The sequence below is a fragment of the Urocitellus parryii genome, chromosome 5, assembly GCF_045843805.1.
Source record: "Urocitellus parryii isolate mUroPar1 chromosome 5, mUroPar1.hap1, whole genome shotgun sequence".
In the NCBI taxonomy this organism is placed as follows: domain Eukaryota; kingdom Metazoa; phylum Chordata; class Mammalia; order Rodentia; family Sciuridae; genus Urocitellus; species Urocitellus parryii.
In genome coordinates, this window is record NC_135535.1 from 35,595,831 (window position 1) to 35,615,958 (window position 20,128).

A 20,128-nucleotide genomic window follows, 5' to 3' on the forward strand; every position below is an offset into this window, starting at 1 on the left:
ACAATTCTACCTCTCTTCTCAAGAGGCCATATTATCTCAATAGTATAAGTGTATTATTAAGTGAAGTTTGTTATTTTTTTAAACTGAATTTAAATGCCTGTACCAAGATTGAAAGTCAATTATTATTCTACCATGTCATACAACTACTGATTGTGTGTATCAGAAAAAGCCTGTCCTTTCCAGGTTTTAACAATGACTGATCTTTAAAAGGATGCAGTCCAGAATTGTTGGAAAATACAGTAGTAAACATTTCAAATATACAGAACCAAAACAAAAAGAAAAAGAAAAGATATACTAGCTTTCTTCCTGATAACAACCCAAAGAATCTCAATGTATTTGTTTTGTGGAATAACAAGGAACAATTTTGCCCTTACCCCTTCTGGGTAAGACACAAGTCACTCCTCTGCCAACAGATTTTTGTATTATTACTTCCACCAGACACCAACCTCCTTGAACTACTCATGCTTCCTGCAGTGTACTCTACTGTTTCACATTCTTATTGGTCTGGAATATGTGGCTTCTCAGGTTTCTTGTTCTCTAACCCTAACCCTAAGCCTAACCCTTCTAATTGCCATTTCTGTTTCATCTTCCTATAATAAATAAGTATCTTTCATTTTTGGGCCCTAAATACTTTCTTCTCTGTGAAGCCTTCTTACACCAATTTCTAATAAGTTCACTATAGTATAATTTATCATCTAACCCAGAGCACTTAATAGAGGAATGTTATTAATTATGCTTGAACAAGGGTATTAATCAGAATTGTCTGAGTATGACCACTCACTTAGAGCACAAGTAGCAAGTCAGGCCACTGGGAAGTGAACTGTTTGCAAAATAAGGTACTGCATCACTGCTAGCAGAAGACACAGGAGCTCTTCAATGAAAAATTACTGTTGAATCCACTGACAGACAGATCCTACAGTATTGTGACAAGGAATATCTGCTGGAGCTCAAAGAGTGTGGGTACTACAAGTTGGAACAGGGTTCTGAAGGAAAGAGAGAAAACGAGGAAGGTAGTCATATCATAGAGTCAGTGCTCACTGGTGGATTTAGCTGGATTCAATTCATTTAGTGTCCATCAGAACCACTTAGAGAGCAAGAGTCCATTTCCAGAATTTCAGAGGCAGTAGGTCTGGATAAAGCCTCAAATATGCTTTTTATTTATTTATTTATTTATTTATTTATTTTTTGTACCAGGGATTGAACCCAGGGGCACTCAACCACTAAGCCACATCCCCAGCCCTATTTTGTATTTTTATTTAGAGACAGGGTCTCAGTGAATTGCTTAGCACCTCGATGTTGCTGAGGCTGGCTTTAAACTTGGGATTTTCATGTCTTAAACTCCAGAGCCGCTGGGATTTCAGGCCTGTGCCACTGTGCAAGGCTCAGATGCTAATGCATGTCCACACTTTGAGAATTAGTATCTTATAAACAAAACAAATTTTCCTCATACCCTGGACTCAGATTACACTTGGGATTAGCCACAAGTCCAATTTAGGTCTTCTGGTCATCAACTGTACCTGGCATGTCCTTCCCTCTATTATATAGCACAATGGTTACACTCATGTGTAGGTAGAAAGATGCATATATCATGATGATGTATTCATTAAATACAAGTTTATTCTTTCAAAACTCAAGGAGAGTTAAGAGTTTTATCTTTCACATTCAATGATAAGATTTCTGAGAAACCACTTCTTATTCACATACAGGAGACAAGCACCTCCTTTGTGTTTGGTAATTGAGTTGAATTGGAAATAAAGAAAATTTTAACTAAAATATATTTTGTTCTGGTATTGTTGCTACCATGCTTTATTTCTTTGGTTTGCAGTTTGTCGTACCAAGTTAATTATCATCATTTTACTTCATTTTCTCAAATCAAAAGGAAGAACAAAGGAAATGAAAAAACAAGTTGAGAACTTATAAAGAAAAAAATCCTGAGTAGGGAACAACAGAAGATGATTCAAAAAGAGAAAGAATTCCCTAGAGATCCAGAGATAAAGAGTCTAAGTCTCCCCATGGACTGAAGTGAGCAGAGGGAAAAAGCAATGGATAGTTCAGGATTCAACTGTTTTTAACAGCTGAGTCATGCCTTCTCTGGACATTTCTTTCACTCAATGAATCATTACAAACTACTTATTAGGTTTTTTTAAATCAATATTTCAATGCAACAGGCCTGTGAAGATCAATCCTTCATTAATTCCTGGATGTGAAAAGCTCTGCCTAGCTAGGCATGATAGCATACGCCTGTAATTCCAAAAACTTGGGACTGAGGCAGGAGGATTGCAAATTTAAGACAAGCCTCGTCAACTTAGTGAGATACAGTCTCAAAGTAAAATTTTTAAAAAAGTGGGCTGGGGATATAGCTCAGTGGTAGGGCATCACTGGGTTCAATCCCTAGTACTGAGGGCCAGGGCTGGGAGGGGGGGTAAGGGGGGAAGGAAGCAGCTATGTCATGAGGTAAAAATCTGTGAAAATGTAAAGTGGACTAAATCATAAAATCAAATATTGCTTCATAAAATTTTTCCAATTATACTCCATAGATTAGTTGGGAGTGGTCATTTATTGCAAAAATATTAGGGAAAAATCACTCTTAAGTGCAATGCAACTAAATTAAAGACCCAAAATAACAGGTGTCATGATGACACAATTTTCTTTAGGAAAAATCATTCCAATGCAGCTTTAAAAAAATGTTCATGGGGCTGGGGATGTGGCTCAAGCGGTAGCGCGCTCGCCTGGCATGCGTGCACCCCAGGTTCGATCCTCAGCACCACATACAAACAAAGATGTTGTGTCCACCAAAAACTAAAAAATAAATATTAAAAATAAAAATAAAAATAAAAATAAATAAAAAAAATAAAAAAATGTTCAAAGGCAAATTAAGATCTTATTTAGAAAGGGACAATTAGAACACAGCATGTACACAAAAATAGTTCCCCTTGGATGAAGACTAATCATTGAAATATATCCAGAATCATCTGACCTCTACCTGTACCACTCTGTCTCAAACTATTATTTTACCTTGGATTACAGCAATATCCTCCTACATGATATAATCCCTGTACTTCTGCCCTGGACTCTATAGGGCATTCTCAAAACAGTACTCAGAGCGATCTTATTAAAATGAGGTCTAATTGCATCATGTTATCACTGTGAGATTTTTTTTTTTTTTTTAAATCAACATCCAAGAATCCTTACCCAGGCTTTACCCATCTTGACATAACAATACTATGCCCTTCCCCACTTAACCTTCTTCTAACAAATCAGAAGAACAAAGATTTGCTCTAGTCTTTACTTTGCAATTTTCTTCACCTGGAATGCTCTTTCTCCAGTGGGTCACCCACTTAACTTCCTGGCACATTGTGAGGATTTAATAAATCCATGTTTAAGAACATGACCGAATTGGTATTTATTTGGTAGATATTTGCTTCATCTTCAAATGAACAAGACAGCATACATTACTACACACTTTCCCATCCACTTCCTCATACCTTACAGCGATTTTTAGGTAGGGCTACAATAAATGCCCACAAGCCACAAGTGCTGGGCATTCACCATCTCCAAGAGTATGATTCACAGTGAAGTTTTTTTTTTTTTTTTTTAATATTTGTACTAGGGATTGAGCCAAGGGGTACTTAGCCACTGAGCTACATCTCTAGCCCTTTTTATTTTTGATTTTGAGACAGAGTCTTGCTAAGTTGATTTGGGCCTCGCTAAACTGCTGAGGCTGGCTTTGAACTCTTGATCTTCCTAACTCAGCCTCCCAAGTTGCTTGGATTACAGGCATGGCCTATCATGCCTGGGCACAGTGAAGTTTTTATGATGGTTCCTTCTGGACTTAATATTATATGGCTCTGTTTTTAAACCTCTGATTTTCTTTTATAGATTCAATTATATCTTCAAAGGTATATTAAATTCAAGGCAGTTCAAACTACGTAATCTGGCTAACATCTATCATATTCCATTATATTGTGGAATACATTCAATAATCTCAGAAGAGAAAGAAATAATTTGGGAGGGAGTAGTTTCCTCTATGGGTTAATATATCCAGGAAATTTACACTGTGTTTTCTTTACATAAGATGGAGTGCTTCTGGCAGGGGGTGAGGTGGGGATTTACAAAGATAGATTGGAACTCTTTAAAGAATATTGCATTTATCAGTGAATTAAACAGATTACAGTGATAGTTAACGTCAAAATGCATATAAATCTGAAAGAGGAGGTTGCAAAATAGTATAGGTGAACTGCATCATTTTTTGGTGGAAGTGATTTTTTGGGTTTTGTTCAACTTATAATTTAAGTTGAATAAACAAAGAACAAAGGGGTCTAGTAAGGATATTGCTTGTATGTGACCAAGAAAATACAGATGCATAGCTAGCAGCCAGATTATGAGCAGGACATTACCAGCATTCCAGCAGCAACTATCTGTACCTGAGGATCATCTCAAGGACTCAGAGGATTGGAACCGGAAAAAAAGGCCATGGCAGAGTCTTTGTGGCAACTGGTTTCTGTGACATAGTGGTAGCAAGATGAGCACAGACAAAGGGCTGAGGAAGTCTGCCATGGTGTTTTATGGGGGGAGGGAGAAACACATTATCTGGGGATAAAGCAGTGGTTAGGATTTAGAACTGCTGTCTGAAGGGGCTGCTGCTGTGGAGAGGATGTGTGTTACTGTGCACTTCCTGTGCCGGGGAGGATTAAAAATATGGAGGAAATTCTTCTCTTCTGTGCCTCTGCGGGAGACTGGCTGAGTGCTATTCTCTGAGCCCCCAGTCACCCTGGCATGTTAGCTATGCTCTCCCTCTTTATAACCAACCTCTCTCCCTTCCTATTTGATTAGTTTTATTGCTTTGAGTATCTGTGCTCTTGACAGCCTGAGTTAACAAAAGTGCCGTTTTCCTGAGACAGGCCTAGGGTGATAAATGGGCCATAGTCTCTGGCCAAGAAAACAGGTGGTCCAGGTGAACAAGGAAAAGACACCCAGGAGGTCAATCTGGACTGCTCATTGTGAGGTCAGGAGGCAGTGGATCTCAGTGAACAGGAGGCAAAGAATTTGTCCCAAATTGGACAGGTGGCAAGGAAGGTGTCTAGTGCAAAGGAGATTAGAGACTCAGGGCACTGGAAAAAGAGGCGGAGAAGGTGAGCAGCACATTATTGAATTTACTTTCCCTGACTTTTTCTGAAAGGGTTAGGAGATGCCAGAAAACCATTCATATAATGATGGTGACTGTCCACAAGGGAGTTAGAATGGGACAAGGTAGAGAAGAGAGAAAGGGTGGCAGAGGAGAAAGAGGATAAGAAGTGAGGGGAGACACAAGAAGGGAAAATAGCACAATCCCATTAGTACGGATCAGGTCCTAAGCAGATTGAACATGGATCAAGTGTTCTTCAAAGAGGAAAGTCAGCTCAAACTGAGCTTCCACCTGCAGTCTTACCACCTAAACACGAAGGGAAAGAAGCCACTAATGAGAGGTATGACTTCATAAAGGACATAGAGTGAGCAGCCTCAGTTAGTTATAGGACATTGGAAGGAATGAGAGGAGGGAGAACTCAAGAATTCAAACACAGTCACTATAGTCAGTGCTATAGTTAGTGCTATAGTCACTAATGAGAAAAGTACACCACTGAGACCAACTTGACAAGGGAATGGCCATGCAGTGGGGTGGCTCATAGAACCCAGGACTCACACCCCCTCCCTGGGAAGAGCTCCCAGTCTTCTTCTTGGGCTTCCATATCCTCTCATTGGGCTTTCCAGATTGGCCAACCAGGCACAGAGCACTTAATGGTAACAGACACAAACTTGGAGAACAAATGTTTGAATTAAGTAGCAGGAAGAAAAAAAATGCAAATAAGAATCTCAAAAATCATTCAATCAGTAAACCAAAATAGCTAACACATACATATTGTGTGGGTGTATATGTGTGTCTTTTCCCATTTAATCATCACAAAACAAACTTCACTGATGCTACAAGAGTTCTCCCTGAATAGCCACACTGAGATAGGCAGTTAAGGAGAAAACAACTAGGACTGACCCAGTTAAGTGAGCATATACAAACAATCCGTATTTACCTTATGCAGCTGTATGGCTTAAATACAAATACCCTTTCATTTGTAATTTACTCATAATCCTCATTTTTCTTGCAATTATCCCCATCCTCTCTGGGCCTTCTGTCTGTATGTTGGTGGGTAAACATTCCCCTTTTTCTTAATTCTAGTTTTCTACTCAGCCTCCTCTTCCCTTAAATTCTTTCTGTCCTTATTTTTACACCTAATCCAAATTTTTCCTTAACAATTTATTCATTTTCCAGAATATATTTTATTTATAATTTTAAAATAATAAATGTCCATTCCTATGATTTGCTGCATATATTATATACTAGTGACTTCATAAAATTAAATGAATCCTCCAACTTTAGTCAGAGTGTCTCATATCTTAAGTAGATCAATCTTTATTTTTCCATTTTTTTTCATTGTTGATGTACTGTATTTTATTCACTTATTAATATGTAGTTCTAAGAATCAAACCCAAGTGCCTCACACATGGGAAGCAAGTGCTTTACCACTGAGCCATAACCCCAGCCCAAGTAGATCAATCTTTCATTATTTGCTTTTATGAGAATTATTTTCTAGTAGTTTATTGCTTATTGTCTTTTAATTATGTTTTTTGAAAACACATTATTAATCCTTTAATTTTTCCTTCTTTTTTTTTTAACTTAGAAAGTCTCTGCTCTATTTCTTCCCATTTTAAACATGGGAAAGCTTTAATTCTAAAATGCTTCAGAAAATATCTCACAGGCATCTTATTGATATGCAACATGTATTTTAATAGGGTGAGACATTAAATAGTTTGAAACAACATTTATGAAACTCCTAATCTGACTGTACTTCTGTGAACTGCCTATGCTGTAATTGGAGCAATAAAGGGACTGATATTTAAAAATACAGACTTTTTTCCATATCATTTAGCATAATTTTAGTCTCAATGTAATTTTGCAAAGAGTCACCCAAAATCATTTTCATTTTTAATCAAGGCAAGACCATAATTTTGTTTATTATTTAATTTTAAAAATTATTGCTTCTGAAGTGACTGAAAATAAAATGATACCACATGATCTCACTCCATATCCATCTTCTAACTTGTTTTAACTATGAACTAATCAACCACAGGCCTCTCTCTTATTCAAGTTATGGAGTATTTCAAACCTTCTCTTTTGGTGTTCATGGCTGAAAGGTTCAACTCAATTTTTTAACATTTCCCCTAGGGCTTACTTTTAAAAATGAAATTGAAATGATATGTAAACCACCGTAGAGAAAAACACAGGCTATCTCATTAAAAAGTTCTAAACTTAAAAGTTGGACTTCTCAACTTGTTCCTCTATTAATTACTTAGGAATTTTTTTTTTCCTTTTGGTACTAGGGATTGAACTCAGGGGCACTTGACCACTGAGACATATCCACAGCCCTATTTTATATTTTATTTAGAGATAGGGTCTCATGGAATTGCTTTGTACCTTGCTTTGAACTCGTGACCCTCCTACCTCAGCCTCCAGAGGTGCTGGGATTACAGACCTGCACAACCATGCCTGGCCAGGAAATTTCTGATCCAGGAAATCACTTAAACATTCTGAACTTCTGTTTTATTAGTCAAATGTAACTGGGATCCATTATAGCCTGATAGGTATTAAATCATAATCAAAAAAGATCAGAGGTAAAAAAGAAAAAAAAAAGAAACACTGGGTAGAAGGCAAAGTGTTTGATAAATAAGATGTTCTCAGGATTCTAAATTTGACCATAGAGCCAATTAATAAAAATCTGGATGATTACAGTTTTTAAAAATTCCATACTTTCTGTGGGCTCACAAGAAAGAATGATTTAATAACTAAGCCTCAGTTTTGGAAAAGATTTGATGGTTGTTGAGATCAACCCTCTCACTGTTGGCAATGTCTGAATTTTTCTAATATCCTTATAAACACCACATTTGGAACTCTTCTGTGAGTAGTCTTTTCATAATCTGGCAGCTCTCCTAATTCAGATGTTCTTCCTTCTAAACAGCCACATCTAGCTGCCTTCTTGGCTCTTTCCTTGAAATATTTTCCAGATACATGCTGTCTTCTACCTTAAGCACCCTCTAAATTAATGCTCACGGCATCCCCATTTCTACATTTTGGGGAACTGCTATTCATCATTCAAATATTTGGTCAATGTGAGCTCATTGGGTGAATTTTTCCTACATAACAACCCCACACATGGAGGCCCCTAAATTATGCTGTTTCTCCTTTTTAAAAATAACTGTAATTAAATCATGAGTTTTATAATTTGTGCCTTCCATACCATTTTGCCAACTCTATTGGAACTTGTCTTTTCCCTGCTGTGTTCCTGTATTTAGTATGGTGCTTGATAAATATGGAGCTGGAGACTTCAAAAAGTTTAAGACTCATAACTTTACAGCTAAACCCTTGGAAATAATAATAATAATAAAAAAAAACATGCCCCAGAGAACACCAGTAGAGAAGACAATGAGGGTCCAAGTTTTACTCTTAGTTAAAAGGTAGACGGGAGAAAAAGTTACTTATTAAGGTCCACACAAAAGAAGGCCAATAGCACCTCCCCCCCCACACCCAATTATTGTGGATTGAACCCAGGGCATGCTAGGCAAGCACTCTATCACTGAACTATATCCCCTGCTCTTTCAAAGTTTTATACTTCTGTTTTAAATATCTAATAAATTCCTAACTGCCTGGACATATTCATAGTTGGTACCTTTTACTAAATATTTAATAATTAAGTTGTTTTAATCTACTTCACATTTACTACTATATACCTAAAGAAAAGATGTATAACATATTCTATATTATTAAATGTTGTTTTTCTTGGACCTTTTTAAAAGAGGGCTTGTATTGATCTTGATTCTTTTGGACAGAAGCTCTCTTCTGGAGAGTAGGGTAGCCATAGAGAATCTCTTGAATTATAGAGCCACATGAGACATCAAGACAGCAAACGCTCACACAGATTTATAAACTAAATTTCAGTAAGTCTTGATTAATGTCACATGGACATGGAATATATTGTAAGGTTGACAACATATGAATACAACATTATACTATGGTTTGAAAACTATTTTCTACACATTCCTTAAATTTTTGACAAAATAGTGAAAAAAAAAGAATACATATTAGAGACAACCTGAAATCTGAATACTGGAAAACATTTTGAGAGCCCAGATTAAGCTTTTAAATTTAAAGACAAGGAAATATAAATTCCAGAGACTTCATTTTTCCTCCAGAGACTATATATAGGAAACTCACTCTTGGAACCAATCAGCAAGTCTACCTGAAGGGAAAAGTCAGGCAAGGTCACTCTGCGATGTAGTTCCTTTCCCCAGATGCAAAACCCGTGGATTCAAAACACAAGTAACTGATAGCATTTTAAAATATCATCTTTTAATCACTATTGCAGCCAATATAAATTCCTATAATTCCCTCTGTTTAGTCCCAACTGTATGGTATTTTCCAAGTCACTTGTATCATTAACAAGCAAACTAAAAGCACATAATCAACCAAGAGAGTAAATTTCCCATAAAACAAAATTCGCTCACTCTGGCATTTTCATTGGCATTTGCAAAAGCATTTTAAAAAGACTCAAAACGCATATATTTCATTTAAACACTTATTTTTAAACCGAGGAAGTGTTTTTATTCAATCTGTGGGTATAAACACTCTAAGAACATATATATATATATATATATATATATATATATATATATATAGGCAGTAAGTTGGCAATGAACTGATGTAAGAATCATAATATATAATTTCTTGGGCATGGAATAATAAAAAAATTTCAAATGGAGCATTCTTTCAGTGAATTTTGAATCCTAGATCTGGTTCTAGAATGGAGACTATTCCTAACTGAGCTCAATAAATATTTATTGCACATTACTGTGTGTATGGCAATACGCTAGATATTGATGATACAAAAATGGAAAATAGGTCCTCCCTAGTCTCAATTTAGAATCTTCTAAAGGAGATAAATGTGTAACTTCAATATAAATATTTACTATTATGCAACCGTTCCAAAGTGGAAGCCACCATTATCTCTTACCTAAAACGGAAAATAGCTCTTTAAAGAGTTTTCCTTCCTTTATTCTTTCTATAACCCTCTCTTCTCCTTGTGATCTTTTCTATTACTCTTAATATAAAATTCCTTAGTTTGGTCCACAAAGCCCTATGTATGGGCTTTACCTCTGCTCTATCTACAGCCTTTTCTACTCTCACTTTCCCCTATGATTCAATATGTTCTAGTCTCATGAAACTTCTTTCTCTGCTGTGAACATAGCTTGTTCTTATTTGAACAGTGAACTTTCTATTTCTTCTGAGTCTGGCTCTTGAAGTAGCTGCCTGAAGTTCTGAAATCTCAAACACTACACACTCATAGCCATTTGCCTTGACCACCTTGTCTCAAGAAGTACTCCATTTTCTACTTGTCACCTTCTAAAGATGCCATTGTCCTGTTTAGTTACTGTATAGCACTACTTACTACTTACTTTCTGAAAATAGAGGCTTGCACCTAATAGACACATCTTACACATATCAAAATAAAGACCTTTCCCTAAGAATTTTAAGTGAAGTCATCACACAAGAATTTGATATTTTAAAACTGCACACAAGAACCTACTGATTGAAATGTCTGCTATTTGCCTGCCTCTCTACCGGTATTGTGAAAACAAACAGAATTTATGTTATAGAATAAAAAGCAATGAAACAGGATCCAAAATTTATTCACCTACAACTAATTTGGTTAAGTCATCTTCATTTTCCTAGATTTTAGTCTACTTGTGTGTGCAGTAGAGGAATTAATTTTTTAAAAAAACTGTTATAATTCTGAAATTTAATTATTTGAAATGAATTTTCTAAAATGAGAATGATTCTTTAAACTGTACATTTTTTTATAACCCAAGCATAGTAAGCAAGGACTATTGAGCACTCAGTTATGAGCTTACTGTCCAATTGTAGATTCTTTACTGTAACCAATCCTCCCTTTGACACCATGTTTTGAGTTCTCTACATATCTGATTACAAAGCAGAAAAAATGCTGAAAGTTGTGAACTTTCATAAAATTCATAAAATTGCATTCCATACATTTATACTGAATTATACATTCTTCTCTGAGAAAATATACTAATAATGTGTATATGCATCCAAATTTAAAACATTCTGAGGCACTAAGAACAATTTTCATATCTGCATTTAAAGACATGTTATCACTATCATACAAATAATACATTAAAAAGATTTTTACACTTTCTGACAAAATAAATTTTTAAAAAGTTCTCATGAGAAAAATATTACCTACCACCACACTACAAAAAGAAATTTCAAGAACACGAAATAGTATAAAAATTAGAAGAAGTAGGTAAGGATGGACAAGCCAGAAAAATAAGGGGGCCAACTATTAAAATTGATATAAAGGTGATTTTTAACAATTGCAATTCAAATGCATCAATGATGAAGTTTCAAGAAATTTACTGTGAAAATACCTACACATTACATAACAATGTTTTCATAGAAAGCTTAGAGGATGCAGTAAGTGGAATTAATTTGAAGCCAAGGAAATATAGGCAAAAAGATGAGGGGGGTAATCCTATTTTCTAAAATGTAAAAGCAAGAGGTCTTTTAGCACTGACAGAAAATAATCATGGAGCTACCACAAACAGTAACCATGAGAAAATCCTAATTTAAAATATTTCATACGCAAAAACCTGTGAAAATAAAAATAAATTCTGAAGCAAACTTAAATTACTCAACTGCTATCTTAACACAGCAATAAAATTGCATTGTGAAACAAAATCAGGAGTGTTTATATAATTCATTACATGGAATTAGAGCCTACATTATGTTAGGAAGATAAAGCATCACAACCCTAACTTTATAGATGTATACACACAATAATCTAAGTTTAAAAATGCTCTTGTGGTTGGTTAAGTGTTTCCTCCATTTTATTATTTCCATTCTTCTGCACATGCAGCCTGCCACTGATTTATTTTGACTAGCTGGAAACTGGGAGAAGGAATTAAATATTATACAAGCATATTAGTTTTATTTCCTTAAGATTTGATTTCCTTCCACTTTTAAGTTTACTGCTTGATAATAACTAAGACATCAAAGCCAATAGCGATAAAAGAAAAACTTTTTTTTTTTCCAAGAGATCAGCAAAAGTAAATGTTTTTTTGGCTCCTTGAAAGCCATTCCAAATCTGGTAGAAATAAGCACATCTTACCCAACACCAAACCAGCTATATACTGTGCCTCACTAAACATATGACTCACTACTAATGATAGAGTGGAGTGTGACAGAGTTGTTGTGTAAGCTCATTCTGGACTGATGAAGGCCAAGGCTACATGGAATGAGACAGCTATCCTTTATACCCATTATAGTTTTATCCTTGGCCTCACTCAGAGGCATTCGATCTTCCAGAAAGCAAGACTTTTTGGTTAAAATGTAAATTTCCAAAATTTCAAAATGGCATGTTCAATGACTAACACAATATCATTCAGAGTGAAAAGGAAGCTAATATTTTTATTATAAACTATGCATCAGGCAAAGAGCTAGATGCTTTCCTTATGAGATCTCGTGTAAACTCCACACTGAACTTGAAACAAACAACTGTGAAATTGCCTTCTCCACTGAAATTCTATGAAAATTACTGCAGGGAAATACAATGGATAAGGAGGCTTTAATGTGATTACTTTGTGAAGATGAGAATGTAGCCCGAGGCTATATCTGCACCCCAAAATGTCAGTAAATCTTATACCCACATTAAGAGCAAATGTGGGGGACTTGGAAAAAATGATCAGCCACTCACCATAATGCATGTAACAGTTTCCTTTGGTGGGATCCAGCTCGATAGCCTTCAAGAAGAACTTTTCAGCCTCACTCTTTCGACCCTTGAAAAACAGAGAACATGGATGATTCAGAAATGAATCATGAGGGATTCTTTACCTTCAGGGCACAAATGAGCAGACTCATGTCCACTGGTGACCATCATTGCAAAAGAAGAGTTTTATTTTTATCTAAATGAAGATGTTGAAGGAGAATATGTGAGAATAAAGATGGAGGTCTGAATCCTGGGAAACATTAAGATAGAGGTGTGAGTGCCAGAAAGAGAAGAAAAGGAAGAGACCAGAGAAAGAAGAGAAAAGTTAAAAAAAAAAAAAAAAAGGATTCACAGGAATCAAAAGAATAAGGAAACATCTTTTGTTTTCATATGATTCCTTCTTTTTTTTTTCTTTTCTTGTAACAGGAGTTTGTCCTCCTTACATACTTCTAATCACATCCTTATCAAATGAGGAAATAAGGTCACAATTTATTGGATCTGAAACAGCTACTCCTTATTGCTACTGAAAATTATACTGATCCAGAATTTAGTCTCCTGTGAAGTCTCCTGCCTCACTACAGTTTTAATCGGGATCATCGTAACACTCATAAGAAAACAAATTTAAAAATAAGGGGAAGGTTCACCTGCAATACATTTGAGTTTTTTCATCAAACAGTATAATCCAGGCAGACTGTAAAACTCTACATTCTTTATTTGGTTATGGCTTGTGAGCCACAATGACATCCAGAATAACATAAAGATGTGGCTTGAAGTGGGAGAACAGTCTAAGAGGAACTTCCTGCAGAGCTCTCATCTGCCATGGTTGAAGATCTATGCTGAATACAAGTGGCAGCAGGACACTGAGGTTGATGTCCAAAAGCCACTGTGGTAAAGAGAAATGATCTCACCTGCTTATTCCTTCTAATTTACACACTATCCATCATCGGAATTTCAGGCATTTTCTTTCTTTCTTCACAAATATTTTTAAAATTCCTGTTACAGTGATGAATTTTCCAAAGTTAAAGATGTGTGTGATAAGTATGCTACATTCCACAACACTCATTCATTTCTCCATATCTTCACTTTTTTGTTCACTAAAAAAACAATCACTCTGTTAACTGCCTCCTTCATTCACTCATTGTTCTAACAGCTAGAGACCAGCCTACCTCATCTACCACCTATAAACAGTGATAAACAATGAACTAATGGACTTCTGCATTTCTTCTTTCTTTTAAATAATGTTATTCCATTGAAAAACTTCCCTCTAATTCATAATTCTTATCAACTATCCAACAATTAAAACTAAAAAAAAATATATTCAATATTTCCCACATTTTAATGTCAAAGGTAATGTTTCCCTTATGTTTACTTTAATAAAGTTAGCAAGACTTAGCAATAATCTTAGCAAGGAAGGATTCTCCAAATGAGTCAATAAATTTAAAGAATCAGGAAGGTTATGTATGAGTTATGAGCAGAGATGCTAGACAAGTGGAGCAGCTTACACACTTGTTTTAGCTATGTGAGTTTTGGAGAATTTATTAAATCTCTTAGCTGTAATTTTCTCTATACAAAAAAAGAGGATAGGTGTAGCACAGGGGACTTTTCGGGTAGTGAAAACACTCAGTATGACACTATTATAGTGAATACATTTCATATATGTGTCTAAACCCATAGAATAAATAGGCAACACCAAAGTGTGAGTCAAAATACAAACTATGGACTTTAATTGCCTTATCAGTTGACAACAAATATAGGACACTAACTCAAGTTGATTATAATAGGGTTTGAAACTCTGTGTATGGTGGTGGGAAGGTAGGGAGGAATATGGAAACTCTGTACTTTCTGCTTAATATTTTTTTAAACCTACAACTGCTCTAGAAAATAAAATCTATATATTTTTTAAAAAAAGATAAAAGCTATTTCAAAAGATTATTGAATTATCTGAGCCAATGTATACAAAGTAGCTATTATAGTACTTAGGTATAAGTTTGTAGCAAATGTTAACTATTATTTGATACACACAGGTAATATGCAATAGAATGAAGAGCTATGAATGACAAATAGTAAGTTTTGTTAATATACACAGGCTAAGAAAACATGGTCATTCTTTAAATCATCTTCACAAACTAATATACAAAGAACTTGCAGAAGAGGATAATAAAAGAAAGATGCAAAATATAAGCTATTGTTTGGTAAAAAAATATATATACAGATTTTATATACAAATAAAAAGGGGCTTTGAACTTTCTTCCTCTTAAATTTTTAAGGATGGAAAAGAAGGAACTGGTTCATTTATCAATGCCACAATAAATTGGGTAGTAAAACCCTTGTTCATTGACAAAACAATAGTATGAAGCCTTAAAAACATGCATCAGTACTCAAAGACAGTGGTCTCTGTCTGCTCACTGGACTGTTATCAAAAGAAATGAGTCCTATAATCTCCTAGATAGAAATTGGACATATAGAACATTATTTCTGGGGATGGGTGGAGGACATATGACCACTATTTGTTTAGTGAAGACTAACTGCCAAATAATAAGGATGAAAAGACAACTCTCCTGAGAATATATAAAATAATAAACCAACTGACCATATAAGTCCAACAGGTAAACAAATCACTAGTTTCTATGAAGGGGTCAGGATTGTTGGGAGATCATATTATCTTTAATTAAACTTACTGTTTCAACTATCACTATTTTAGGGAAACAGTAATTAAGAAAATGGTGAAGAAAAAAATGTTTAGCAGATTTTTCATGGTGTCTTTTGATATTAAATCAGCATTTCCTATAAGCAAGTATTATGGAAGAGCCACAGGCTGAACAAACCCCCTTACAACAAGCACAACATATACATATACAAAATACATTGTGTGTATTGATAGGTGTCTAGACACGGATAGTGGTTCAGAAACCAAGAAAAAGGGATGCCACTAATTATTTAAATAGGGAGCCTACATCATGGGAACAAATTTTTATTCCTCACACTTCAGATAGAGCCCTAATATCCAGAGTATACAAAGAACTCAAAAAATTAGACAATAAGATAACAAATAACTCCATCAACAAATGGGCCAAGGACCTGAACAGACACTTCTCAGAGGAGGACATACAATCAATCAACAAGTACAGGAAAAAATGCTCACCATCTCTAGCAGTCAGAGAAATGCAAATCAAAACCACCCTAAGATACCATCTCACTCCAGTAAGATTGGCAGCCATTAGGAAGTCAAACAACAACAAGTGCTGGCGAGGATGTGGGGGAAAAGGGTACTCTTGTACATTGCTGGTGGGACTGCAAATATGGAAAGCAGTATGGAGATTCCTGGGAAAGCTGGGAATGGAACCACCATTTGACTCAGCTATTGCCCTTCTCGGACTATTCCCTGAAGACCTTAAAAGAGCGCACTACAGGGATACTGCCACATTGATGTAATTCGCAATAGCTAGACTGTGGAACCAACCCAGATGCCCTTCAATAGATGAATGGATAAAAAAAAATGTGGCATTTATACACCATGGAGTATTATGCAGCACAAAAAAATGACAAAATCATGGAATTTGCAGGGAAATGGATGGCACTAGAACAGATTATGCTTAGTGAAGCTAGCCAATCCCTAAAAATCAAATACCAAATGTCTTCTTTGATATAATGAGAGCAACTAAGAACAGAGCAGGGAGGAAGAGCAGGAAGAAAAGATTAACATTAAACAGAGACATGAGGTGGGAGGGAAAGGGACAGAAAAGGGAAATTGCATGGAAATGGAGGGAGACCCTCATTGCTATACAAAATTATATATAAGAGGTTGTGAGGGGAATGGGAAAATAAACAAGGAGAGAAATGAATTACAGTAGATGGGGTAGAGAGAGAAGATGGGAGGGGAGGGGAGGGGGGATAGTAGAGGATAGGAAAGGTAGCAGAATACAACAGTTACTAATAGGGCATTATGTAAAAATGTGGATGTGTAACCGATGTGATTCTGCAATCTGTATTTGGGGTAAAAATGGGAGTTCATAACCCATTTGAATCTAATGTATGAAATATGATATGTCAAGAGCTTTGTAATGTTTTGAACAACCAGTTAAAAAAAAACCATACAGAAGACAATATTGTTGAAACTCATGAAAAACAACAATGAAATCTCCACCCTACCATATTTTTACCACATGCACATCAGATAGAGCACGAATCTCCAGGATATCTAAAGAACTCAAAAAACTTAACACCAAAACAAACAAACAAAAACCCAATCAAAAAATGAGTTAAGGAACTGAACAGATTCTTCACAGAAGATATATAGTTGATCAACAAATATTATGAAGACATTTTCAACATCACTAGTAATTAAAGAAAAGCAAATCAAAACTACTCTAAGATTTCATCTCTCTCCAGTGAGAATGGCAGTTATTGAGAATACAAGCAACAACAAGTGTTGGTGAGGATATGGGGAAAAGACACACTCATACATTGCTAGTGGGACTGTAAATTTGTGCAATCAATCTGGAATGTAGTATGGAGATTCCATATAATACTTGGAATGAAACCACCATTTGACCCAGCTAGCCCACTCCTCTGTCTATACCTGAAGTACTTAAAAACACTGTACTACGGAGATGCAGCACATTGATGTTTATAGCAGCACAATTCACAACAGCCAAACTGTGGAATTAACATAGATGCCCTTTACTAGATGAACGGACAAAGAAACTGCGGTATATATATTCCATTGTGTGTGTGTGTGTGTGTATCTATCTCAGGAATAAAAAAGAATAAAATTATGGTATTTACAGATAAATGGTTGGAGTCAGAGAATACCATGCTAAGTGAAGTAAGCTAATCCCCAAAAAACAAAGGCTAAATGTTTTCTCTGATAAGTTCATGCTAATCCATAATAAAGGGGGGCATGGGATGAGTGGAGGAACTTTGATTCGGCAAAGGGGAGGGGGGGCTGAGGAAGGGGAATGGGGATAGGAAAGATGGTAGAATGAGATGGACATCATTATCCTAGGTATGTGTATGATTTCCCAAATGGTGTGACCCTTCTTCATGTACAACCAGAGAAGTGAAAAATTGTGCTCCATTTGAATGCATGAATCAAAGAACATTCTGCTGCTATTCCACAGTGTGGGATCAGTTTCCAGCTAATTTACTTTGTTTTCCTTTTAAACTATGCTACTACTACCACAACTCAGAAATAGGAGCCTAGTGAGTGGATAGAAAAAGCAAACAGTATCCCACCCAATGGCGATCAACACTATTTCCAACGACAAAACATAGAAATATGAAAAACAGCCACATACAGGTGTTGACATACTCACACACACACAAACTCCACCCATCATTCCTGGAAACCTCCCTTCAGAAAGCACATAGGAATAAGCAAGTGAGAATTACACTATTATGGCTTTAGTAAACTCTATTCTTACTTTTGTATTTATTTTTAGTGACAAATTATTCAGAACAAAATCCACTACCTTCTACAATGTGTCATGATGTAACTGCTCAGAATTGCTATTCTACTGAATGACACCTGAAAGACTTACCAGGACCTTTAATTATTGCATCACTTTATGACTTTATGTGGATACATATTATATGTGCACATCTATTTAAATATATAAATGGTGATATTGTGGTTTATGTTATAAGTAATATATTTCTGATTATATATATGTTACAAATATATAATATATAAATTACACACACACACACACACACACACACACACACCGCTTTATGAACATTTCCTGGCACAGAGCTCTTAAAACCTTTTAATTTTCTGAGTAATGGAGGGGCTAAAAGAACTTTTGTTCTAAGATTTTCTCTTTTAAGCCTGATAACCTAACACAGAGGTACTAATCCCCAGGAATTTCCTCAGTGACAGGAACACTTTTTGTTCTAATGAGGCCACTCTTTGTGGGTTCCTGGATAGGAGTAGATCACCAGAAACACCAACACATGATTAGAAGCTTGGAACCTTTGGCCACTCACCCTAAACCCCCACCTGATTCTCCAGGAAGGAGAAATGGGCTGGAGGTTAAATGATTATGCCTGTACAATAAGTCTTAATAACAATTCCTGCACTATGGGATTCAAGGAGCTTCTGGGTTGGTGAACAAGAATACATATATGTGACAGGAGGGAGGTGCAGCTCTACAACTCCAGTAGGACAGACATTGCTTCCCACCCTCTCCCATGTACCTCTTCACCTGACAGCTCCTTTAAATTATCTTTGTAGAAATACAACTGATCAACCAAAATATTAAAAGATGTTCAACATCTCTAGCCATTAGAAAAATGCAAATCAAAACTACTCTTTAAGATTTTATCTCGTCCAGTCAAAATGGCAATTATCAAGAATACAAGCAACAATAAGTATTGGCAAGGGTGGAAAAAGGCACCCTCATAAATTGCTGGTGGGACTGCAAATTGGTGCAACCATTATGGAAAGCAGTATGGAGATTCCCCAGAAAACTTGGAATGGAATCACCATTTGACCCAGCTATCCCACTCCTCATTTTATACCCAAAGGACTTAGAATCAGCATACTACAGTGATGCAGCCACATCAATGTTTACAGCAGCTCATTTCACAACAGCCAAACTGTGGAACCATTCTAGATGCTGTTAGGTCCTTAGGCCAAAGTAACTCCATTTTGAAAATCAGCCTCTGCCCACCCAGGCATGACTTCCCATTGGGCCACCCCCAAAGAGTCCCTAACTACCAAAACCACAACAAAGACCTCAAGTAACAATCGCAGGACCAGATGGGTTAATTCTTGACTACTCCATTGTACATGACTATAGTGAAGAACTTTTTTCCAGCAGGCTGCTTCGTCTTGCAGAAGGGCAGCCTGACATATGCAAATACTAAAACACAAAAACATATGTTCTCTGCCATATTGCTCAACTCAGAGATGTCTCTGTTGTGGATATTTGCACCAGCTACCCTAACAGATTCCCTTCAACAGATGAATTAATAAGGAAAATATGGTATAGATACATAAAGAAACATTACTCAGCCCCAAAGAAGAATGAAATTATAGAATTTATAGGAAAATGGACAAAGCTAGAGAATATCATGTTAAGCGAAATAAGCCAAACCCCCAAAACCAAAGCCCAAATGTTTTCTCTGATAAACAGATGCTGATCCATATTGGGGGAGGGGGGCTGTTAGAGAAGAATGTAGGAACTTTGGATTGGGCAAAGGGGAGGGGAGGAGGTATGGGGATAGTAAGAATGATGAAATGAGATGGACATTACTAC

General features: G+C 36.0%; 1 protein-coding gene across 1 annotated transcript in view; it reads right to left on the minus strand.

Moving 5' to 3' along the window:
• Tmtc2 (transmembrane O-mannosyltransferase targeting cadherins 2) overlaps window positions 1-20,128 on the minus strand; it is a 388,543-nt gene that overhangs the window by 66,549 nt on the left and 301,866 nt on the right. The window contains exon 9 of the mRNA XM_026391430.2: window positions 12,855-12,936. Coding sequence (XP_026247215.1) covers window positions 12,855-12,936 — 82 coding nt within the window. The remainder of the gene's footprint in view (window positions 1-12,854; window positions 12,937-20,128) is intronic.